Source organism: Plectrocnemia conspersa, unplaced genomic scaffold (genome assembly GCF_051122295.1).
Source record: "Plectrocnemia conspersa isolate PC_06_02 unplaced genomic scaffold, ASM5112229v1 ptg000002l, whole genome shotgun sequence".
In the NCBI taxonomy this organism is placed as follows: domain Eukaryota; kingdom Metazoa; phylum Arthropoda; class Insecta; order Trichoptera; family Polycentropodidae; genus Plectrocnemia; species Plectrocnemia conspersa.
Window position 1 is genome coordinate 3,474,438 of NW_028277166.1, and position 27,142 is coordinate 3,501,579.

Below are 27,142 nucleotides of genomic sequence, written 5' to 3' on the forward strand. Positions count from 1 at the left end.
ATTGTAATTTTGTTAGAATAACCGTTACTAATCTTGTCCTTCACTCTCTTTAGAACTTCCGAATTTTTGCCGGTTAAATTTGGTGCTCTATCAGTAGTCATATTTACTAGTATATAATAAATATGCTACATATTTATTTATATTTTTATATAGAATATTTTTTTTACACAGCTTCGCCCGGGATAGATTTATACTTATTTTTATATTTAATAATAATGTTAAAACTTGAAAGTTGAAAATAGCACAGTTGACTTAAAAACAGTGCCCTTATTTTTCACATTTTCACTAGTGGTTCGTGCCTAGGCCACTTATTTATTTTATGATCTTTGTCGTACAGCACTTCCTTGCACATTGTTTGATTAATTAATTTTAAAATTTCAATTTTATCATGCTTCCTCCGTTTTTATAATATTGTACAATGGCATTTCTGGCAGTCAAAACATGCTTTATATAAATTTATTTTTGATACTCGCGATCTGCATGAATGGATATATTCTTTTGCTGCTGCGCGCTCGCTATTTGACCGGGTGTACCCCCGCGACATAATGGCTTGCAGCGGTGGCCAGTCAGTCAGTCAGTCAAGTCAGTCAGCTGGCGGCGCCTCTGTCACATTGACGCCCGGGTCGCGGGTCATATCTGTCCCACCCCCGGGTCACCCCAGGTACGTCACGCGGCATGCCAGATAATTATTATTGTTTGTGTACATCACATCCGGAAAGTGTGGAGGGACCCTAACGTTACCAGTGATTGTGTATAGTGGGCACATCCGATCGTGATAATAATAATAATTAATAAAAATGAAATGAAAGCAGTGTGTCGTTAGCTTTGAGTGTAATTTGATTGTGTGATATTTATTAATTAATTAAATTCGTATATTATGAAATAAGGTACGTAAGTCCATTGAAGGGTGTTAACTCATGAGGCGTTTAGCATATTAATGGCGAACTAAACAAATGTATGTTTCAGGATAATCGAATATATTAATATTGAAGTGTTTTAGAATAGTAATGTCCAACTGAACCAATTTAAACACCATAAATTAATTTTGAATATTTATCCAACATTGTGTGACTTTTAGATGTATTCTAAAATTGAGATTTAATGAATATTATTATGAATTTTTACAAAAAATGTGCATTGTTCTTAATATTCTGAACATCCGTGTTTTGTAAAGACATGTTTTAATTAATTATAACAAAATTTCCATACAATTAGAATAAGCAGTATTTCTGTCTCATTTAAAGTAGTATAATACGATTAAATTAATGTGTATATATTTATTATTTTATATCAGGTATTATCTAAATTATAAGATATAAATAAACCTAGATATAAGTAAAAAAACAAAATTAAGGATTGATATGATCGTAGGTGTTTATTTTATGGATTATCTGTGCATATTTAAAACTATTAATTTTATAATTATTTAGTTGTGCTAAATTTATTTCAATTTAACGCTTTTTCTAGCAAATCTATGTCATATTTAATACTTTAAATAAACCTTTTATCTTATTTAAAACTACTATTTTTTGTAATATTTTTTAACTGCTTTATCAAGCATATGTAATATGATCGCAATGCAATAATTAAAATGAATAATACTATTTTAAATCAATATATATTCTATTCCAAAATGCTAATACTAACTCAACATATCATTAGTACAAACTTAGATATTACACCTTAACTGATTAAAAAATAAAATAAAATAAAAATAAAATTTTGCGCGTTTCATGTCATTTTTATAATTCTATAATTAAAAAAACGATATTTTTACTAGTTTAAGCTTTAAAAATATGTCTCAACCATAGCGAGAATTAAATAATATATTGAATACTAATTCAAAGTTAACCTTTTAATCTTTTTCACTAAATATATTGTCGAAGTATCATATCTAGTTCAATTTAAACGCTTAAATTGTTAATTATAGATGATTTAATTAAACTGGAACTTTAAACGTTAACGGTTTAATCGGTTTATCTATCGGCCGTCTAACTAATTGGTTGTCCAGTTAAGCTAAATCAGATTGGAATATATAATCTGATACATATAACATATAAACTGTGCTGAAATCTTCTTCGAAAATAATCATTTCGCTCATTCAATTACGACTTAATATATTTACAAAATATTTCACATACATGTTTGTATATTTTTAACGCCGTATGTACATTTTCCTGGAAGATGCTTTACATTTAAATTGATTTTCACAGAAATTTAGATTTTATCAAAAATTTCACAATTTTGACATTATACAAATCGTATTTTTGTAATCGACTTTGTACGTAGCGATGTTGTTTTATATGCAAATATTACCGTTAGTACTACACCCGAGTATATATAATTTAATTTTGTGCTTCATAATTGGTTTTTCATATGTACGTAGGTGTACACTCGTTGAAAGGATGTGAATCTTTTAATGTAATTCAACAAGGTATTTGCCCTATGAAAATTTCCCCCCGTATAAACATGAAGGTATCTGGAAAATAGGGCATTAATTCCATTATATAAATAACGTTAAATTTGTTCCTTGAAACTCTTGAAAATGACAAGAATTTATATATGTAATTAGACTTAATGGTTAAATGTATTTTACGTTACGGCTTTCGTTGTTGATACTTATGGCTATTCTTGATATAAATATTTACTTTTTTTATTATTTTTATTTTTATTGATTTGGTATTTTTAATAATATTAACAATGCAAGAATATTTTACTTTTCATCAGGTAATCCCAAAATGAATGTCGTTTTTTAATTTACGTTCTAACCGTTGATACTTCATTATGTTGATTTTTTTACATTTGTGATGGTACACTTCACATTTTGATACTTAAAAAAATGCGCCTTTAAATTTACGATGGCAGAATTTTTGAGTGAATAATTTATTAAAAATTGCATGTTATATACATTTGTTAAGAAAAATCGGCATCTAGTGCCAATAAAACCATTTGTGGAGTGGTAGGTGACTCATTAGATATCCGTATATTTCATAGATTTCTGACGGGAAATTAAAATGTCAACAGACGATTAGCCCCTGGAAGTAAATTATACTCAGTTACCAGTCTAATTCACCAGTGCAAAGACACATTAAAAATATTGGGAAGGCTTGGATACAGGTTACATAGGTTTCACAATTGGATTGAGACAAGAAAGCTTATGAACGCGTATCCGCATAACCCATGAGCTTCTGAATTTTGAAGCTAGTTGCCTTTTTTTGATTATTTGATAACCGCAGATAAAATATGTTGTACGACAACAATCGTCAGAACCTACATGGTGATATTTCAAGGGGATTGTGCATTACAAAACTCTTAAGCCTGGTCAAGCAATAACAGTATTGTAATCAGCTGGATCGTTTACACCAGAAAGTAAAACAAAGAAAATTAACCCTTAATAAAACCAAAGAACTAGGTTGAATGGTTTTATCTCATCCACCATATTCTCCATACCTTGCTCATTTACGATTTATTATCTATCAGTTTTTTTATGTTTATATTATTATTTATTTGATTTTTTTATATATTAAACTAATATTACATTTTTAATTGAAAGTAAAACCCCAAATTAATCAATGTCGTCTATTTTTTTGTACGATTTAATGTTTTTCAACACTAAAAAATATTTAAAAAAATAAAAAGTATATTTTTAAAATTGATTATAGTATACATTTTAATAATTAATCGTTGTAATTTACGTTTTATATTATATAATATAATATATAGTTATGTTTCTAGTAAATGTTTGATATTAAAAAATTGTAAAATTCATGATTTTTTGAAACGTTTGCTTTCACAAAATATTTAGATAGGTTATATATTTTTTGTATAAATTTTCATTGTTCATATTTATCTTATTTAAAGCTGATTTTTTTTAAGTTGAAATACAGAATAAAAATACATATTTTTTATGATTTTACATACAAAATTAAGTAATTTTATCTTTGTTGTAAAAAGTCTTGCATATTTTAGATTATTTTGAGAGTAAAATATTTATTAACTTTTTAATCGCCAGCGACTCACCGATGCGTCATTTGTTGATTTTTTTTACAAAATATTTTTTTATAAAGTTAACAAATTATTTATAAATTGTATTTTTTTAATTAATAAATATTATTGTACTAGCTTCATTTATCAGTAAACCAAGTATGTTATATTTATATTTAGAAAGAGATACTGACCCGTGAAGAGAAATAACAGATGACTCACTAAAAGTCGCTGGCATTTAAAGGGTTAAGCGAACATTTCTGCATATAGCTTAATAATAAATTCTTTATACATTCTTATGTATTTTATATACATACATATAAAATACACAAGAGTATATTTTTAAGGGTTTTATATCACAGATATAGGCACTGCGTATTTGATTAATTTAACCCTGTATTTGAGCCATAGATTATACTTTTTTAAAAGTTTGATATGCAAAAATCATTAAAATTTATATATTCTTAGAACTTCTTTTTTTACAAAATATCATAAGTTTTAAACCAAAGTTAAATGCTTAATTTAGATAATATAGTATATCGTCGCCATTGATATGCGAGCTCAAGACGTTGAGGATGCTCGGCTTCGTGATGCGGAGCGCGTGTCACTTTAATAATCTATTGCCAATTCACGTGCTGTACGATACGCTATTTTGTAGCGTCTTCGAATATGCTTTCATTTTTTAAAATCCGAGTGAAGCAAAGTACTTCTTGTTGTTGCAGATAATTTAAAGCAAATTTCTGAAATATCTCTACAAGAGGTAGTACGGTCCGTATCTTTATTTGTATCTTAGTGCTAGGAACGTTACCCGTCAATGATTTTCCGCTGCGAGCTTTATATAGTGAATAATTTTGGTCCCAACAACCATATATATGGTCTGGTTGTAACATCGTAACACGTATTCCGACACATTAGCATATATTAAAAAAAATGTTATTGGCATAACTCAAACAGGTCACTTGGTGACCCGTGGGTCATAGGTTTTCAAGCCCTGCTAGAAAGTCACGATTGCGTTTCTTATTCTTGCTCACTGCAACCACGACTTCAGCGCTTGAGAATGCTTGAGTCATTAAGCTTCTTAACGAGCTTGCAAAACAGCTTTCAGCGATAGCTATGAGGAGCTGGAAAAAAAATCATCTATTTTAGGTGTGCGCTCTTTTTTTAAATACTGTTTTAAAATATTTATTATTGTTTGTATAATGAATAAGATATTTTTATTAAACATTACAAATCAAACATTTACTTCAAATTGGTTTTATAGTAATAACCCAATTAAATCATTTGATGTTTGTTTTAATTTAACAAAATATTTTTAAGTGTTTTATTTTAAGATTATGATACACAGTGCGTATTTATTGTATTTTACATTTTATTTGCGCTCTAGATTTATAGTTCTGTTTTTTTATATGTTCGATATTTAAAAATCAGTAAAATTCGTTATAGAACTTTTGCTTTAAAAAAACTATTCAGTTTCAATTTTATAACTAATTAATATATATTATTATACAATATACATAATTAGGCAATGTTTTTAAACTTGAAATAAAAAGTATAATAGTTAATCACTTATAAACTTTTAATACAAAACATGTACTTTTAATTAGAAGATATAAATATTTATTCAACAAAAATGTATATCAAATTTTAAGGGTAGATAAGCTGTAAGGTTATTATATATAAAATCCATTGAAGCATAAGAACAAGCTTGCTAAATATTTTATTCAAAAATCAAACTTAAACTAAATTTTCGTGCAAAAATCTCATCAATAACATTTAACACAACCGTTTGCATTAAAAGTTAGTCGGAATCACGCGACAAATTAGTTAAATTAGACACGGAAGCCATGAACATATATTTTTTCCAGCCATTCTAGTACTTTTGCACAGCATATATATTTTTACCGTTTACTGCACAAAGAAATGCAAATTTTTCGTTATTTATTAATTCGTCATTTGCATTTCTATGGCGCTTTTAATTCGTTTTATTCAAATTGACCTTAACGAGAGTGTCGCAGCAAGGCTCAAATTAACATACACATACATGTTTTTTATCTTTGTGTGTGCGAAATTAAATAAAACTAAGCGTCAAACATGAACACATATTTGTATGGAATCGAACTGTGTGAAAAAAGTGTTCAATCATAGTAATTATTTATTGGACACGTACGTTTGAGGTCCGTTTAAATTGGTAATGTGTAAACACACGTGGGATTATCGTTTAACTATTGGGTTCTAATCTTTGATCAATTGGTTCTTTAGAAACGGGCAATGATGAATAAATAAAGCGAAAAGTCAATTTCACTTTCTATTTGTGTCGAAATATCTGAGCATTTACATTTTTATTGTCAAGCAAATATTTTTTACTTTACAATTGTAAAATCTAATGATCATATATTTTTATTTCGAATATCGAATAAATTGTAAAAAATAATGGCTTTCCATAAAAAGTAATAATATCAGAGCTATATTATCTTTAAAGTAACATGAATAAAATATTTTTAAAGTCAATTAAAAATATATGTTTTAAGACAAGCTTTAAAAATAAGTATTTAATAAAATATATTTTTAGTCAGTCTATTCATTTATGTATTAAGTTATTTTATATATATACATAAAAATAACTGTCAATTAAATGTTGACTTGGATGCAATAAAAAAATATTTTTTATGTATCTAAATCATATAGAATAAGCTTGTTAATAAAATAATTTAGAATATAAAAATATTTTATTTTTAGATTTCGCATAAAATTTGACGTTCAATGATTTTCGTTATTTATGTAGAACGCTTAAGAAATCCCTACGTTATTTATATACCGATATCTTATGAACCGTTAATGGCATAGAATAAAACACTAAACAAAAGTTTATTTCATGACCTTTAAATTTATATATAAAAAGCCTTAAAATAAAATTTCCTTTGTAGTACAATACAAACGGTTCACGAGATTTCGACATTCAAAAGTATCGATAACTTCACATACGAAATTGAATAATAATAATTTATTGCTGATATTTGACCTTTATAATTCAATTATATTTTTTTAATAATTTTCATGAATGACATATCACATTAGCATATAATTTACATACTTAACTTAATGTTATATTAATTGAATATATTATTAACTCATGAATAATTTTAGCGCTGATGTTTAACTATTACGTATACTCATTTCTACGTAACTAAAACATAATTATTATTAATATTTGCGGAAGTATATGTTTATTTCTCTATATACAAATTACATGCGTTACATTTTCTAAGTATTACTTTTTTAAAAGTTTCAATGGAAGTCTTATTTATTTTTCTGCAAACCATACTTTGACATCCGGCGGATTCGGTTGTTTGTTTATGAATTTTCAGTGCGAGAAGTTTACTGTTGAAATTTACGCACTCAATAGAGCGTAAAAATACTGTTCAAATATTGAAAATGGCTTCGAAAAATATGCCTTGCATGGTTTAAACAAACAGACTGCCATCATTCGATAGAAATTTATTTGTTTGTTGTTATTATAAATTTAAGTATTTTTTTAACGATCATAGCGGTATTGTTTGATCTATTTATTAACATTGATGTGTTATCTAAATACGAGGAATACGTTAACTCATGCATTAACTTTTATATATATACATATAAAACTATAAAGGAGATAAACAACAAATTCCTGAGTATCAAATTATGTATATTGAATATTTATGGTATGAATCACAACGATTTATTATCAATTAAAATAAAATATTAAATAATACAAATTTATATTTATTAAATAAATTATATTAATACAAATTTCAAAATAAAAATTAATGAACTTTTATTTTTATTTTCACATTGCTTCATAGATGTCTCTATATTAAAATAAACTTCTAGCTTTCGATAATATTTATTTTATTTTATTAATCATTTAAACATGTGACATACCATTTAATTAATTCATAAATATGTTTAATTAACAAATGTTATGCAATATACGATTTTTTATAGATTTTAATAAACTTGTTTTGATGTTAATTTAGCGATTACAAAACTCGTCAAAAATATTTTTGGACATTCTACGGAACGAATGCATAAGATTTTTGGCATTGATCCATATTCATTGCAGTGACTTAGTAAATAGAGTATTATCTCTAGAAAGTTCTGAGAATACTGAATAGATTTAAATTCAAAGGTCAATCAGAGCTCATATTTGTAGTCTAATAAATTATAGAATAATATATATAAATTTTATTAAAATATAAATTAATATTTTATACACAAAAAATATTAAATTGTGAGTAAAATATTTTATTTTTATTTTAAAATGAACATATCCTAGTAAACTTGTAGTTCTTCATAAACTAATATTATTATCTATGGAAAAGCTTTATTAATACCTAAAAATATATTTTATTATATTTTAAATATTTTTGAAACTATTTGCCATTTTATAAAAATAAATTGTATAAAAAATATAATATTTAGCTAAGACTCAAATCTGCATTACCAACTAAATATTATTAATGGAAAATTTAATTATTTTAAAAATTATTAATAAAATTTTATAATTTAGTGAGCTTTTAATAAACTATTATTTTTATAATCCTGACCAAGTTGTCAGCGATTTTATTTTAACTGTATTATTATTAAATATGAAACAATTTTTAAATCACATACAATTTATGAAATAACTATAGATTATGTTCTCGTCGCCTTGTCTGTGTCTATAAAATATAGTAGTCACCGAAGATCAGTTTGAATTCAATATTTCAGATGTTTGACGCGAAGAGGGAAGCAGCTGCTTTCTCGGTCGATTCTTAACGTAGCTCGGTTTGGTGCAAGTTCAGATGAAGTTATTGATGGATGTTTCAGACAAAAAAATATTCCAAATAAAAATCATTAATGTGTGCTATTTATATTATTTTACGCTTGATTGAGATAGATGAAGTTTTTTGCTACGGTATTTAGTGCGACGATTTGGAGTGAGAATTCTTCTCTTTTCTATGTGCCCTATCAAGTCTCACTGACGTCGGCGAAGGCCTTTCTATCTTATGCTCTATGAAAAGCTCTTGCACACCTCTTTAGTTTAGTCCATTCGTAGATATTGCTGAGCCACGACATTTGCTCCTTTTCATGGGGATGATACGCAATGCAGGCCAGCCAACGAGAACACGTCTCCCTGAGCGCTCGGGAGAAACACTAATGCATCTCCAATAACATACTTAGTACTACGAGGGATGGTGAACCCGCTCAACCGGCCGTCAAAAGCTGGGTGTCCGCCCATAAGGGTTGGACTCCTATGGCCTTATTACCGGTAGCCCGCAATTTTTTCAGTAATAATTATTTTTATAAGACCGTACTTTGATCCTTGAAGAACGTGTCTAGCATGACACCTTAATGATTTTAATGGTGCTCAACAATTTTTAGAACAATGGACTTGCTGACCTTGTACGTCTAAGACATTCGAAACATTGTCATGTGCATATACATTTCGAATGGCTCCAGTGTATTCCTTATATTCCACCTGAAAGATTCATTTCTCCATTCCATAAAACAGTACATACCAAACATTTAGCCATTTAGCTTTACTCCCATGTCGACCTCTACTAATGCTTCTTTAAAATCTTTATCAGAGTATAGGTTGAATAGCAACTGTGACAATATACTGCTATATTTATCAAAATTTAATTTATTTATTTTTGTCGACTATTTATATGAATCTTTGAATGATTGTTGGAGTTTGAACAGATGGAAATTTGGCAACACTGCATTTGTAATAATGCGTTTGTAAAGGCTGTTGTTGATTTTATTTTAAAATGTTGCACTATTGCTAAGTCGTAAAGACAAACATTATTATGGTTTATTGCGCTTTTAACGCGTATTCAATTTATGTTTGTGCTATTTACTTTTCTAGGTAGTCATAAAGTATATGGTAAGGTATATTATATTTATTATACATTTATCAGTAAATGTTGCATGATACAAAAAACGTAACAGACAATATTATATAAACTATATATCATAAGTTAAAAAAATTCGACGATGAAAAATATATGTATTTTATACTTAAAAAAAATATTATTTACTAAAAATATTTGTAAACTACTTAAATATACTTATAATGTTCATATAATGCTTATTATTATTATTAGAATGTCCAAAAATAGATTATATATAATATTATATCATTCAAAATAGTATTAAGCTAAGACTTAAATTAGCGTGAGAAATAAATTATATTTTTAGGAAATTTCATTAAAAAAAAGAAATTGAATGCTTTGATTTTTTTATAAATAACATCCGAATAATCATGTATTCATATTTATAGATTTATACTTCATGTATATTACCAATAATGTAATAAATATATTACATTGAAAGCGTTCCAAAATAAAAATAGGAATTATATTTTACATATATTTTTTTTGTATACCATTAAATTTAGATTAATACAAAGTAATTCAAGCTTTTTTGTTAAAATAGATAATTGAAATTCTGTATTTCTTTCTTTAAATAAAGTGAAAGTTCAAAGGTACATATAATTTTATAATACTTTAATATTTATAACATATTTGTAATTGTATTATATAAAAATTAAGACTTAAATTTAGTTATAATATTATATTTAAATGTCTAAAAATATATTATATACAATATAAATCAAACAGAATATTATTTAATAATATTTAAGACTAGATAAAAAATTTAATGTAAAACAATATATTTTTAATGGGTGACTGACCACACAACTGCTTTTTTATATTTGTCAAATTACTAATCTATTTCATCTAAATAAAGTATTTACAATAATTGGGTAAAAAAGCATAGATAAATCTTTTTAGATCGATTTTTTAATATTTGGTTGTCTCATACCATTGAGAGAAAAGTTCGATTTAGTTTTATTTTTCATACGACCTTGACCCTTGCGGGAAGGTCGTTTTATTGGGCATCGAAGGACCAGTGAAAAATCTCTTTATTTTCTTCGTTCTAGTTTATCATATTTCTATACGTAAAGAGTCCAATAGGCGGGAGTTTTTTGATTAGATTTACTCCAGCATCTCTTGTTAATAAAAATGTTTTTAGAACGCATGTCCCAAATAAATCAAAATAATATTTTTTTTGATATTTTATATATCATACAATTATTCAGTCTCTTTACTATCACAATGACATATCCTTGAAAATAAAAATAGCGTTCAAATATTTATTACTTTTGATATCAATTTACATGAATGTGATATATATTTAATTGTAACATTTTTATTTTTTTACAGCTACTACAAACCAAGATGTCAACAACTTCAAAAGGGATGACCTAATACTACCAGATCCCGCAAAGAGCCCTCTTGGAAGCAAATCTCCTCGCACTCCAAGCGATCTACCTCCAAAACGTGAGTTCGTCATACCAATTATTTTTGAGTGATTTAAAGAACCCAAAAAAATCTATCAATATTATCAATTTTATTCAGCATGATTTTAGTTTAATGCTTTAAACATACAGACAACACACCAAGTTTCTTATCATTCATGTATCGAGTACGTGTTGCAAAACACGCTTCGATTTCACTGCATTTTTGGCAAACACATTGTGTCTATTTCCGTAGATTGCTTCAGCGAGTTAGCTCACTTTTAGGCCGCAGCTGAAAAACGACTGGAAAAACCAATCTTTCAGCTTCAGGAGCTTTCCGTAACAATACCGGTCTAATTATAAACACATTGCTTGGGTTCTCTGTGAGGCCACGTGCGGCAAGCCGCGAGCACGTGCTTCCAATTCCAATCGATATTTCCCTTCTTGTTTTGGATCGCTGCTTAACTGTATAGCAATCATAATTGTTCTAGGAATATCAAACGCTTGGCATGAGTCATTCTAAATTTCGCTTAAAAGTATAGTTATAGGATTTTTATTCACTATTACTAATTAGACACACGCATAAGAACTAGGAAGCCATATCTTACATTTGGACTTAAGATCGATATGACCTAGTTCAAATGTCATGAAAAATGTACGTGTATTTTAATATTTAAGATAAAACGCATGGATACAAAATCTATTTCACGTTTTTATCGTAAATAAATTTACAAAAACATACTTTTTGATTTGGAATTTTGTAAAAAAATACTTTCACTGATTTTTTAGATTCCATCTAACGAAATGTTTTTAAATTAATATTTAAAAAAAAACGATAAATATTAATATAATGCTTTCTCTATGACATAAATAAAATTATTAAATTTTAGTCAATATTGCATTAATTATTATAAAATTAAGATATATTTTATGTGTTACGTGGTAATTATTAAGAAGTACTGAAATTGTTATAAAACTCTATTTTTATATGATTTTTTTATCAGCAAAAATATATGTATTATAGTAGTAATTTATACTATTAATTCTGTATGCTTTCAATAATCATACTAAAACATAATATATAAATGAATTCTTAATGAGATCATTTCATATATGAAATTGTTACAAAAAACTATTTTTTATGTGATTTTTTATTAGCAATATGATAGCTTATACTATTTATTCTGTATGCTTTCAATAATTATACTAATATATATAATATATATAATTATATTCTTTATGAGATCATATACATAGATATAAAATAAATCAGAATAAAGTATTGCATAATATTATTACTTTGGTCACATTTTGTATATTTAACCTAAAGCTTAATAAAATTACAAATTTTATCTATTATATTTGGCCAAACACATTTTGGAACAATGTTATCATATACTACTATTATATATAATTCGCCTAAATCAAAGTTTTAATCATAAAATTTAAAAAAAAAATATTGTTTTTACGAGAACGCCAGTTTTGTAAATGACTTCTGTACACTTTCAATAATCCAATAACCTTTCAATTACTAAAAATATTTAATTTTTAATATGTCCAAACAAATATCTATCCATAGGATCATATTTGATAAATAAAATAGATAAAGTGCTGTAAATTGATACCACTTTGATCATATTTGTTGTCTTTGACCTAAAGTTATCCACTGTACCAAATAAAAATGGATATAAATCTATATTTAGAAGCCATATATATTTTAAATAGCCCCATGAATAGTTTGGACCAAAGTCAGTTTTTAAAGCAAAATCATTTAATGGTACTATACTAAAATAGTGATTTTGAATTTATATTAAATAATATTTTTATAAAGTCGGTCGAACTGAATTTATAAACATAAAAAGTATATCAAAAATAGCATTAATATATTAAATAAAAATTAATAAAAAAAATTATAATAAAATAAAAATTATTTCTAAAATATATTACAAATTTACTTTTTTCATTATAAACTATATAATATAATGATAGTTTTGACTATGGCTTCTTATGGTTTCAAATATTTTATAGAATTATTTAATGTTTAATATAATATAATATATACCCAATAAAGTACTGATAAATATGACTATTTTGGTCATATGTGTTGTCTTTGACCTAAAGTTAAATAAAGTTCTAAAGGTTTTCTTATAACTAGAACAAATTAAAATAGACATAAATCTATAATTAATAGCCATCCGAATAGTTTATTGTAGAGCAAAGTAATCTAAGAAAACTATTATAAATTAGTATTTCTTATTAAATTATAAAATATTGTTTTTTTTTGCTAAATAGAATTCGCTTAAAAAATAATACAGCAAAATTACTGGAACTAAAAAATATATTTCAAGTATGATTTTTTTTATTGTAAAGAATTTACTATATGAAATAAATAGGAGACTTCTTGGTCATTTGTGTTGTTTTAAAGTTAAAATGATTAACTACTTGCTTTTACGAAAATGGACATACATCTATATTTAAGAGCCACATTTCAAATGGTTTCACAATTAGTTTAATTTAAACCAAAGACACACCTTCTGGCCCAAAGTTATCTTATGATTACATACAAAACAATATATGTTCAATCATCAACTATTGGTAATATATTTTAATAAAATGCTTTCAAAAGTGCATTATTACATATTTTATTAATTTGTGCATTTTTTGGGATTATATATTATACAATTTTTTTTTATTAAATTGTGTCATATATTATATAAAAAAATAAAAATATATATGTACGTCCTTACTATTGATTAACTCACTATGTATTTAATGGTCATGTTAAGTTTTTAAAAAAATATACTTTAAATATTATATTTTTTGAGTCACTTAAATACAGTATTTAATTAATGTATCAGTGTCTAATACTCGAATATTTACATAAGTTATTATCTGAAGTGCTTTTATTTATTTATTATTTATAGCTAAAAATACCAGGAGTTCAAATACACTTTTATTGAATTTAAACATCAAAAATTCCAATGACTCATATTGAACAATCAAAAACACAATCCTGACCCTAGACTTGACCCAACCATTTGCGATAAGTGATTCACGATTCAAAGATCGCAAAACTCACTTTCAGTACAGTAATTTAGCTGCCACTATACAGTTTGCGAATTTCAGTGATTGCATAATTGCACCGCCACAAACGGATAAGACAATTGAGACCATTTTGTGCTGGACACCACTCAACGGATGGCTGATAAGATAAAACGTGAATAAGTTCAATTCATGCTCTCCGTGAATAGTCGGTATTCATTAACTTGACCATTTGGATATATTTAGACTTCCTGTTTTTATAAAAAAATATTTTAATAAGAGGATGTCGTGTTGTGATCATTTTATGTTATGAATCAATGACGTGATCCATTGTCACAAAAAATAGAAAACAATACTTTGGAGGATTGTCGCAAAGATTAATATTCTAGACTCGTTTTCCAGACATAATAGAGTGTATTAGCATATTGTAGTGAGCAAGGAAGTGTCCATTTGGTGATGACTGATGAGTGAATAAACTGAAAAGATGGCACACTAACGTACTTACGTTCAACTATTTAAACATACTGGGTCAAGATGTACTGTAGTAAAATAGTAGGTTCACAAACTAGCCATGTAGATTTTGATATTGAGAAAAACTTCCAAAATTATATATTCAATTATATATTAAATTAAGATAGATTAAATTATTTCATTAGCATATAATCATGGCTTTGTTAGAAATAATGATTACTAACAATAAGGCCAAATCAATAGCAATGATTAGCCATTGTTATGGCATATTTTGCAATATATTAATAATATATATAAACATACAGATAATCGACTACTGATAAATGATAATACTAATGACGTAAATGCATTTTTTTTATATAAGGTATATATAAATAAAAAATGATTTATTTAAAATGATTTATTAACTTATCAACCTAACAGATGTTGTTAGTTATTTTATTGACACTAAAATTATCGTTAGCTATTAACTGAGATTTATGGGTCCGATAGTTGAATGATATTGTAATTATAGCGACTGAAGCAAAACTTATTTATCTAAAATATATTATAACAGTATAACGTTTCCTCGTTGACATTTCGAAGGTCAGAATTTGACCTGTCGATAGCATATTTTTTTAGTTTCAAAGTCAAATGTCAGCTCATAGATTTTCATAAAATATAATGCAGATACCATATTTTTTAATTAATATACATATTGTATTAGCATGTGTTTTTTGTTGTTATTTGTAGCGTGATACTAACAAATAATTTGTGTAAGTGTTTATTTGCAATAATATTACTTAAAACTAACACATACTTAACAACTTTACACTCAAAACATATTTTACAACTCAATAATTTATTGTAAGTCGCCAATCGCTCGATCAGTATAATCGCCACGTGTTTTCAACGTTTGTTAATTAAATATGTTTTTTTATCTGAATATTGTACTTATTTTTTATAGTATTATATTTGTACATATTATTATTTAGTTGATTTTATTGATAATAATCAATTTTTATAAATAAAAAATATGTTACTGTCATCTTTAGATAAGTGAGTCTAAGATAAAAATGATTCTTATAAATCTATAAATCTATATTTGCAAACATGTTCAGTAGTATTAAGTTTATCAGTTATAACTGATTATCTCCATATTTCGTTGACGTCATTATTTTTCATTCAAATTCACGATATTGTTATATATTAATTTCAGCGACAGTTAGAATAGCCATTTTAACAAGGCTAAGTTACAAGAACTGCAGTATTTTTAACCGAATAAAAGTCGCTTTATCTTATTCAGCCTTGTGTAATTATTTTCCGAAAATCTCCTATATATACATATTTGTATGTACTATATATACTTTATATTTATTGAACCTTTTACAACGTCATAGAAATCCCGTGTTTGCTTTTTCTATCAGTACCCAACGCGCGTAGAAGTTTTTTTTTAATTGTTTAATGAGTCACTCAGTGACCATCAATGGCCTTGCACTCCCATCTTCATAGTAAACTCACGTTTTCGCCACGAGGGAAAAAGTTGTTTTGGTAAAAAAAATCCTACGCAAGAATGGGTTCTCTTACGGCGACGAAACGTCGCATACCGACTTATACTGATTCCTTCTACAACACCCCACTACCCAGAACTCGTTCGTCTGACCTCCCTCCCCGTCTCGTTACTTTTGGGTCCTTATACATATTACAACGCCACGAAAGTCCCGTGTCTGCTCTATTTGTCAGTACCCAACGCGCGCAGAAGTTTCGATAGCAAATCTTTCTGTTATGGAGAGAATACCATTGTTCTTAATGTTCATTGTTTGTTGAACGCATATCGAAGCAAATGTTTTCTTAATTTTTAATGAACTATTCGATACGGCTATTTTAAACACACTTTAAGCACAATTTTGTGTGACTGAAAACTTAATAGGACTCTAGTAAACGGACCAGTGTTTCCAATTAAGTAAAAAATTTACATATATTGTATATATTTCCCGAATATATTTCAACGCAGTTTTCGATAGCCTAGTATTTCGGCAGTCGTTTCATAAAGAGTAGATTAAAACACTCCATGACATTGTTTATAATATTAATCAATCATATGAACAAACGCTTTTTAAACGAGCTACTCAGTGACAATCAATAGCCTCTCGCTCCTTTTTACATAGTTAGCGTCTAGTAAAGAATTGCTTCATTTTTACTAGCTTTGTATCTTGAAGGCTTGATGAAAAAATTACCATTTTACATATGAAAGACCGCCTCAATGGTTGACTATGCCTGATTAAAAATAGTTGGCTACCCCTGCTATCGGTCAAAATTCAAAGGGAGATCGCCTCAGTCGATAATGTCGACATCCGACCACGTGACTCCGTCCAGTCATTCTCGAAGGGCTCAGTCAGTCAGGATCAACGCTCTGGCCACAAAAACAGATGGGGTCTGGCCCGCGTGCATTATTTATACAATTAAGAGCCACGAGCGATCAATGCGCAGTCAAATGCCTCCCCACTAATTTGACGGAAAAAGTGGGTGTGGTTCACCTTTTTCGAGTTGACTATGGTCGAATTTGTGTGACTGGCGAATCGTTTTGTTTGTCGAGAAACTTTGGTTGATTGGACTTTAGTTTGTGTTTTCATTAAAAGTTATATAATAATTTGTCAAAACTGTCACATCGATAGTAGCAGCATTGTATACTCAAAACATAATAATTGAATATATTTAATTTACGGCAAATATTATTATTATTTTATTTTACTATCGATCTTGATCGTGCATTTACTACAACGCTTGTTATTATAGAAAAATTCAATACTGATCTTTCAACACACTTTTAAAATTAATTAAATATTTAAAAAAAAAATTTTAACTAATCTCTTGATTATTTAGATGTGTGTTTTTGACGCTTGCTACGCGTTTTTGACGTCGGTCAAATTAATAAAGTTTTACTTTTTATTTCAATACAACTTTAAACTATTTCATAAAATAACATAGCAAAGTTTTATCCAATAAACGCCAGTCCTTCTTAGTGTAAAATATAAAACACGATTTAATAATTAATTTGCCGAAAGTATAACCTATTTTTGTATTTTTAGTACCTGTTTTTTTCATTTCTACGCAGGGTCTTCTCTAGGGAAATATAGTAGTAGGAAATTTCACATAAGATTCACATTTTCATTGAATCTTATGTTTAATCTGATTTCTAAATAATATTGGATTATAAAAATAAATAAGCTCTTGATATTCTTAACTAAATTATGTATTAATAGTGTAAAAACCGCATGTACAATTTTATCGAGCGTTTTATTTTAACTTGAACTACACTTTAACTCAGATAAAATATTTTACGACCGTACAAAAACGCATATTATACTGATAACGTGCCTCAACAAGTGTTTAGCTATACAGTTTTTTATCACACATATTTCCTTTCCGCTTTGATCAGCTTCTGCGTTATCCCTTTACGTCATAACGTTAACGTAACGTTATCCCCTAGGGATTATCCGCATAAAGTCTTTCCTTCGTTTTCTTTACCTCGGTCACGGAGAATGACCTTATGGCAATTTTCAAGCAATGTGACATGTCACGACAGTGACAAATGTGTATTTCGCACGCCATTTCCCTATAACAACAGATTGGTTATTATTGGCGTCAGATTGATAGCGTAACGACCCTAGCTATTTTGATTAGGATGAATTTGCGTTTATAAAATTCGATTTCCTACCGTCTAGTAAAAGTAACAGTCATGTTATTATGTATAATAAGAATAGAAATAGATAGTTTGTGTTCACTAATCACTGAAGAAGATTATGATACTCTATCTTCAAGTCCAACCCTTTGGGAAAGTTTATATCATATTTTAAAGGTCCCATGTTTAGCGACCGTCCGATAATATCGAGGCTATTAATATTTTCTTACACGAGTTTCTGAGTTTTTATGGTAAATACTGGCTTTCTAAAAATCCGTGCGATTATTATAAAATTATAAGTATTCTGCTGATTTCTTATGTTGCACTAGATTGTCTATCGTCAGTCTAGTGAAACATAAGTTTTAGATGTTATACTTAAGGCCTTAGTCTGTGAAGTTCAGTCTAAATATAATTAATATACTAGTATCCAATGCGATTTTAATACAAAATGTTTTTTTACTCGACATATTTACGTACACTTTTTCAATTCCTCTACTTTAAAATTTAATCAAATTTATTCAGAATTGAATACTCTAATGTGTTAATCTGACGGTGCAATGTCAGGTGACTTAGGTGGAACTTTTATATGTAGTTTTAATAAAATAAAATTTATTTTTACATAAAAATTTTATTCTCTATAAACGGTGCACATTTTTTTTTAAATTATTATTAACGAAAGTAATACGGTAAAATTTTAGTATTTCTGAAGTGTTCTGTCATAGGTAAAGTTTGGGAAATTTTTATATAAACAATATCATTGGAGTATAGTTTATTTATCTATTACCAATATGTATTTGCTCAAGTCTTAATTTACTACAGAAATTTTAAATAATCCTTACTTTACATTTTATTATTTTAAGTAACTTAATTTTATTAAGAGGCAGCTTACACCTTACAATGCATAGATTAATAACCTTTGCTAAAGCTTGTTCATATTTTCTGTCTATTATAACTGTATTCGATTTTTTTTAATCATTATTTTTAATATGCTAAAAATAGAACGTTCAATCACCGGTGATCGTATCCAAGGTAGTAAAAGCTTATTTATTTTTACCCATTTTTGTTTTAAACTCGAAAGGGGTGCGGAGTTTAATTTCACTAATAGCTGCAGGGCGCCAAAACTACCACCACGCACGATAGACAGGAAATTGCACCTACATTGCGCAATTTAATTGAAAGTGACCACCGAATAGATTAGGTTCAATGGCACAGCGCTACAAAACAAGTCCTGGATCATCCAAAGGTCAATTAGAGAACAGTCAAATCCTTATTTATTTATTTATTTACGATTGAATCCTTTGAGACTAAAATTAAACGTTACATTCGTCAGTTATTTTATTCGCGGACGTAACGCTTTATGTAACGAAACGAAACGCATCGGTCCATGAATCATGGGCTCAATCGGACGAGATTCAATATTGGAACTGAATTGCGCAATAAGATTTTTTAGGTAAACATATTTTTATATATAATTCATAAATGGCAATTATGCAACTAGGACTTGTTAAGCGCTTGACCGCAAATATGTATAAATTAGCGGTCAAATTATTTTATCATCCTTACATTTTTATTATTAATAACTAATTATTATATGGATAAATATATTTATTCAAATAAAATTAGCAAAAATAATATTTTTTATATTTAAAATAAAATTTAACACGTGTTACTATTATTAACAGTTAGAACTGTCAGTTTGACGTTTAATTAAACATGGCTCCCTAATCAGAATCGCAAGGTCATAACACAAAAATTGCTGAGCATTATATGTTTAAATCGAACAAAATTAATTATATTCAAGGTTGAGTATTATTACATAAGCATTCGTGGAAATGTGTGGTAATGGTTATGTGACGTCATAAAATTTGCCGAGCGGTTGGTGATTATGAGTTTTGAAAAATATACAAAATGGCAATATTAAAAATATTATTTTTAAGAAAAATGGTCAATTAATAAATAATAATTTGCCAATTTATTCAAAATGACGATGATCAAAGCACACTAAATTTTGCCTATAAAATATAAAATATTTATACTAAATACCATAATTTAAGTGTTGTGAAAATTAATAATAAATAGTAGTATTGGTAATTTTAAATGCAAAATTAATTTATTGCTTTTTTATTTTTATTTAAAACTCATATATTTATGTTGAACAAATTAAATGTCAATTAGAATTATATTATTATTTTATTGTGTTCCGCTATATTAAAAATAAATTATTAAACGCTAAAAGTTTGTTTTATATTAGATAAATTTTTATTTATTAAGTTATTTAAAATCAAATAGATAAGTTTAAAACACATAATACAATTGGGATCAGGTCGAAATACTATATTTATTGAGCATATTTATGTTATTTTTAAAAGACCTCGTTTCATTTAAATTACAATAAAAAATGCAAATAGTGTATTTAAAAGTAGATTATATAAAGTGTGCAACAACTTTAGTTTCCGAACCTTTTTTTTAATATATGAATATCTTCGGACTTTTCTAATTATTCTTTTCTAATTGATTTTAAAAACAATTCGGAAACTAAAGTTATATCACCTTTACTTTATTTTCATTCATAAATGCAAAATATATAATCAGGTCGAAACACGCAATTCATTGAGCATTAATAAATTTTAATTTAATGGTGTCCCTGGTTGTAATTAGGATCATATTAAAACGCGTTATTTAATAAACACTATATTTTTAAAATAGTCCTTTTATATATAAATATAAACGCAAACATTGCGAAGTAGCCTGAGTACATTTTAAAATTCGATAAAATATTTAAATGCAATTAATTAAAAATGTAGCCAAAATATGCATCATTCATTTTTATTTTAATACTGTTTCGCTTTATTTATTTTACACAAAGGAACGTGTACAATGAAATTAGATCAGGTGAAAACACGATACTAATTAAATATAATTCTATTATTTTTGAAGATCCCTGCTTTATTTAAATGGCACATTGAGACATGACTTGATATTCAGTTTTACATTTAAAAAAATATTTAAACGCAGGTAATTAAAATCAACTCTAAGCACTCTATATATTGAGCAGTATTATTTCAATTTTTAAATAAAAAATGCTAAAGGCGCGTTTATAATATGAACTACAAACATTTTTCTTTCGCCAAAACAATAAGGATTCGGTTATTTTAAAGTTATCTTTGATATTTAAATTTAAAAAAAATTAAAAAGTAGCCTTGGTTTATTTTATTAATACAGGAAAATCGATTTATATAAATTATATATTCATTCCAAATAAAAAAAAAATTGCATAACAAATCGTGATTATGATAATTCTATTTATTGCCAATTAATAATTCATTTTTTTGGCGGCTTATATAAATGATGACATCATTTTTTTGGAAAATAATATACTCCCTCTCCCTCTCTATGTCACAAGATGTCGGTTCCAGAACCCTCTGTCACAGACTCGCTATTCCGCTGCTCCTTCCTACCGTGACAATATTTAGAGAAGCCGTCTAAATCAATAGAAACGCAAGAAAAATAATAAGTTAAATAATACTCCCATTTACCAAAATATACAATTATAATCAGGTAAAATTACATTATTTTTATAATTTCTCTTTAAATTTAAAAACAATACAAAACGCAAACGAAGCAAAAAAAAAGTAAATATGTTATTCCGATTGAACGGTCAATCAGATTAAAACACACTATTTATTACGCTTTTTATAGTAATTTTCCATGGTTCATATAAATAGAATAGGTCGAAATACATTATTTATTGCGCATCACTATATTAAAAAACGGAAACGGGCTTTTAAAAGTAATACAAATATATTTTTTCACAAATACGAATGCAATCTATCAGAAGCAGGTCGAAGCCCATTATTTAATGAGCATTATTTAATATGCGTTTTATAAGGTTTTCTCTTATTTAAAATATTATAGAATAGGTCGAAACACAGTTTATATTGAGCATCTCCATAGTTAAAATAAAATAAAAAATGCAAATGGTGCATTTAAAAGAAGTCTAAATACATTTTTGCCCAAATACAGATTATTATGATAAGGTCAAAATACGGTATTTATAAAGCACTGTTTGTATAATATGTTATTTCATATTTAAATTGTAATGAAAACGCCAAAGGCGTACTTTACGAATAATTTCAGACATTACTCGAAATATTTAAATTTTATTCAAAATATTATTAGAATTCGGTCGAAAAACATCGAGCGATATTTTTACTTAAAATTAAAAATCGCATATTAAAGTATTTAATCATGACCAGGTCGAAGCACTTTATTTATCGAGCATTGTTTATTTTTTAGCTTTTGCCTATGTAAATATTTAAATTCAATTAAAAATACAATAAAATAAACAACACCTACGAATGCATATTTTGTAATTATGTACATACATAATGAATACATATCATATCGAAACTAAAACGGCCTATCTCTCATACTTTTCATCGACCGTTTTCATCATCATTAATTTTTTTTATCATCATCAATTAATTATCTCATCGCGTGTGACGTCACAAACGTCGGCTCATTGAGGTGCGAACGGCGCAGTACATGTGCAGCTCTCTCGGTGAGGAGCATGGTATACACGGCGCCGCTGTAAAAATAAACGTAGTTCGGCGCCGATGACGGCCCATGGACGACGCTCCCTCTGTCGCCGTCGCCGCGACGCCAGCGCCCCTAGCGGTCACAGCTGATTGTTCGCGTCAGTGTCAAAAGTTTGGTCGAAGTGCCGCGCCGCGCCGGCCATGTACGCCATTACCGAATAATAAAACAGTGCCGTTGTTTATATCGCCACAACGATTAACAAGCAGTGAGTGTCATTAATTAAATCATGTCAGAGAAGTCGAAGAGGTCCAGGCGAAACAGGGGGCCGAAACGCAGAGGCAAAAACAAACCGGCGACCAACAACAGCAATAACAACAGTAACAACAACAGCATCAGCGGCAGCGCCGAAGACATCTCGAAAAACAACAACAGCATTGGCGGAAGCATAGAGGACATATCTAATGCTGAGATAGCGACACCGAACGAAATCGAATTTAATAATAACGGAGTAATCAATAATGAGGCAATACCGAACAAGGGCGATTATGTAGTCGAATCACCGCAAGAGTGTATAAAAAAAAAGCTAAATAATTCTAACAAAAGCAAAAGTTTGGATGATGACCGCATCGTGACCATAATAGAAGTAGATTCTAAATTAGACGAATTACCAGTCGAGAGTAATGCGATCATAACTGAGGCAGAGTCTGATATAGAATGGGAAATGACTGGAAATTTGGAGAAAGAAAAATCTGAAGAAGAACCGCAAGAGTCACAAGAGCCGCAAGAGAAGCTCTCTCCGCAGAAAGAACTAGATTTAAGAATATTCCTAGAGTCTTTGAACCTCACCACTCAAAATAACCCGACACTGACCGAAATAAAGCCGAAACAAAGTGAATTGTCAGAGAATGATATTAAAATTCGCAAAGCACAGATGAGGGCCGCTCTGGAGCAGCATTGTCAAGCTCAAATGTTAAGGCCTAGATTTTTGGATATTATCGACGAAGAAGGAAGCAACGACTCGGGCGATTCACCCAATAGGAATTCGTTCAAGTTCATCGACGATTTAGAAGATGACGTTTTCTTGTCGGATAAGAAAGTCAAAGAACCTAAGGAGCATTTTCCTAAGCCCAGAGATTTTTTGGCGCGCAAAAAAGAGGCTAGGAGGCTGCAGGAATGTAAATTAGTCGGAGCTAAGATCTTAGAAACGGAAGTGGAAGAAGGCTGTGGCGACTGGACTATTGAAAATACTGAACAACAGCGTGGCGCTGAGGTAGTTTACCTCGAAGATTCTTCTGATAGCACCAGTGAAAATAATGAAATGGCTGATGATATCGATCCAGAAGCTTTCTCGGAGGAGAGGGTCGATATCAAAACACCGGTGATAGAGTTAAATAATGAGTTTGACGGCAAGTTGATGCCTGATAATGCGAATGATGGGTCGATGAACTCTGAAAAAATAAATATGCAAACTGGTCCCGAGAGTGCGTTCGCTGCCAACGAAGAACTCATTGAGAGCTTAGAGAATTTGTTGGTGAATCCGCCGGTGGCGGAGGCGTGCAACGAGGTCATCATGTTAGCTAACGAATTCGTCGATGAACTACCTATAGTTACGGAGGTTTTGAACGAGAAGAATGAGGTGTTAAAGTCGGACTCTTCACTCAACCGATCCAGTGGCAGCAATTTTGATTCGTCCGAAGACACTGACACTAAATGCGAAGAGTACTCTCGCCAAGATTCCTCTAGCAGCGTTTGCTCGTCACACAGCACCGCCAAATACAATCCGATGACATCGTCCCTCACTGACATAGACGCTTTGGTGCATGACGATGTAGCTAACAGTCCCGAACACAAACACAACGAGCCTAATCTTGTCGAAACTGTTGCAGGTCAGCCGGGCGACGCTGTCAAAGCGCCGACGTCGCTCAAAGAACTGTGCGTTGACAAAATAGCAGGTTTGGAATACGGAAGCACCATTCTGACCGAGCTGGCCACCGTGTCGCAGAGTCTGGGGGAGTTCGCCAAAGAGGCGTTGTTGGAAATGCGCGATTTAGATCCGAAGAGAGAGGAAACGTGGGACTCAGACGTGTCTCCGGAGTCGAAGACACCGCCGGTCCCCGTCAGACACCATCCGAAACTGCCGCCGGCTCTGCACTTAGAAAAAACGCCTCCTCCCGTGACGCCCAGACAGTCATCTTTCAAATTATTGCAAGAAGAGCCACCTTGGATCGGACTCCAATCGCAGAAAGACCCATCGGTCGTAGCATATTTATCTCCTCTACAAAAGAAGCAAATGGATTCCACGAAGAACTATAGCGAAGATGAAGTTGGCGAACTTATAGACATGCACTGTAAATACGCGGACAGGCGGTGCCACGACGAAAATGCTAATTCAGAAAAAATGCCAACGGCATCTAATAATAACGATGATAAAATGGCGGTGCAAGTGACCGGCGAGCGTGCGGCGCCAGACACCGCTAATAGACTTCTGGCAATCATCCGAGATCCTGCGGTCAATCCGAAGGTCCAGAAAGAGAAAGCGGAAGACGACAAAACGGAGGCTGCGTTCGATTTCATGGAGACCTTGAAGAACTTCGAAGACATGAACAGAAACTTGCAAAGCAACATTAGCAAATCGTTGACGAAGAGGGAGAAAGAAAACATAGAAATGTCCAATCGCTATGAGTCGAAAAAAATAGTAACGAAACGCAAAGTCGATACTAAAGAAACGCAAGAAAATAATAAACATGATAATTTAAATAGATCTACCGAAAGAGTTGTTAAAGTAACGTTAGAAAAAGAACAAGCTGCCAAAACCAACGGCACGTTTGAAAATCCTACGCGCGAATTAGAACGTTTACTCAATAAACACAATTTCCTATTAAGCGATCCGATACTTGAATCGGTTCCAAAGCATGATTTCGGTAGCGTTAAGGAAGTGAGAAAAACGTATAGAAGAAGCTCTTTGCCTAGAGAGCTTCACGATGCTCAAATGGAGTATATATTGCAAAAAGAAAAGGAGATTGAAGAGCAGATTAGACAATTAGAGCAAGAGCGGCATGTTACGAGCGTCAAAATACACGAAGAGTCTAAAATTAGTACGTCCAGTAACGATCAAAGCTTTCAGGCTGAAAAATATAGAATATCTCGACAGGGAGACGTGGCCACTTATCAATCTGACGTCAATAAGGAATCTACAACCAAGTCGAACAAGATCGAACGTCCGAGGCTAATTTCGGACGGAGAGAAGTTCCGCGAGCAAATGTATTGTGAATATATGGACAAAGTTGCGGAGAGAGAAGAGAGAAAGCAGCATAAAGTGATTAAGATTACGAACGTACCGAACGGGAGTGGTCACGACTTGGAGAGTGATAAGAATACGCTGAATGAGATTAGGAACACTTGTAATAAAATAGAAGAAGAGTTCATTATCAAGGCCAAGGAGAGGTGGGACAAGATGGGCTTCAATGACGACGCGGCGGAAGAGAGGGCTCCTAGGGTTATCGAGCATAAGATCAAAGTCGTGGCTGACGATGTCGAAAAAGAGGTGGATAAGCTGCCTAGTCATCTTCAAGAATTTGTGGAATTCACCAGCAACGGCGACGAGACTGGTGAGTCTTGGACTGATAGTGGAATGAGACTGTTGTTTGTGGCCTGCCCGTTGTTGTTGCTGACGTTTGCCATAGCAAAAAAGTTTTGGTAGAACTAAATAAAAACTAACAGTCAACTAACATAAACTAACAAGTGTGATATTTTTATACCAGTGCCATTATTAATATTTTGTATATTCGCCTGTGAAGCATGATCTGTTTTATTTTATATGTAACACTAATATGTATTAATTTATTTTGTATTTATTCACACTGTGATTTTATCTCTTTGGAAAAACAGATGTTACTGTGATGTTTATGATTTGTTAATAAAATACGACGTTTATTATACAAAATGTGTCATTTTATCATTTGTAATACGATACCTATTCGAACATGTGTAAAGTGTAAGTAAATGCATGATAGTATTAAATAATATTTTTAATGAAAGTTTGAGAATCACCGCAGCAATATTTGAAGAGACGCCGTCGATATTCATCGACAGACCATCTATCGGCGCACTTTAACAATTTA

The 27,142-nt window shown here is 29.6% G+C and overlaps 1 protein-coding gene across 35 annotated transcripts in view; it reads left to right on the forward strand.

The window, feature by feature from the left end:
• Positions 1–27,142, forward strand: part of CAP (Cbl-associated protein) — a 146,881-nt gene that overhangs the window by 46,423 nt on the left and 73,316 nt on the right. For 23 of the 35 annotated variants that reach the window (XM_088205303.1, XM_088205304.1, XM_088205309.1 and 20 more), the window contains exon 1: positions 23,087–26,629. In XM_088205303.1, the coding sequence (XP_088061429.1) occupies positions 23,308–26,629 (3,322 nt within the window). In that variant the 5' untranslated portion in view covers positions 23,087–23,307. Of the gene's footprint in view, positions 1–580; positions 662–11,234; positions 11,352–23,086; positions 26,630–27,142 lie in introns of those variants that run through there. The other 12 variants (XM_088205329.1, XM_088205331.1, XM_088205330.1 and 9 more) reach the window with 2 other exon arrangements.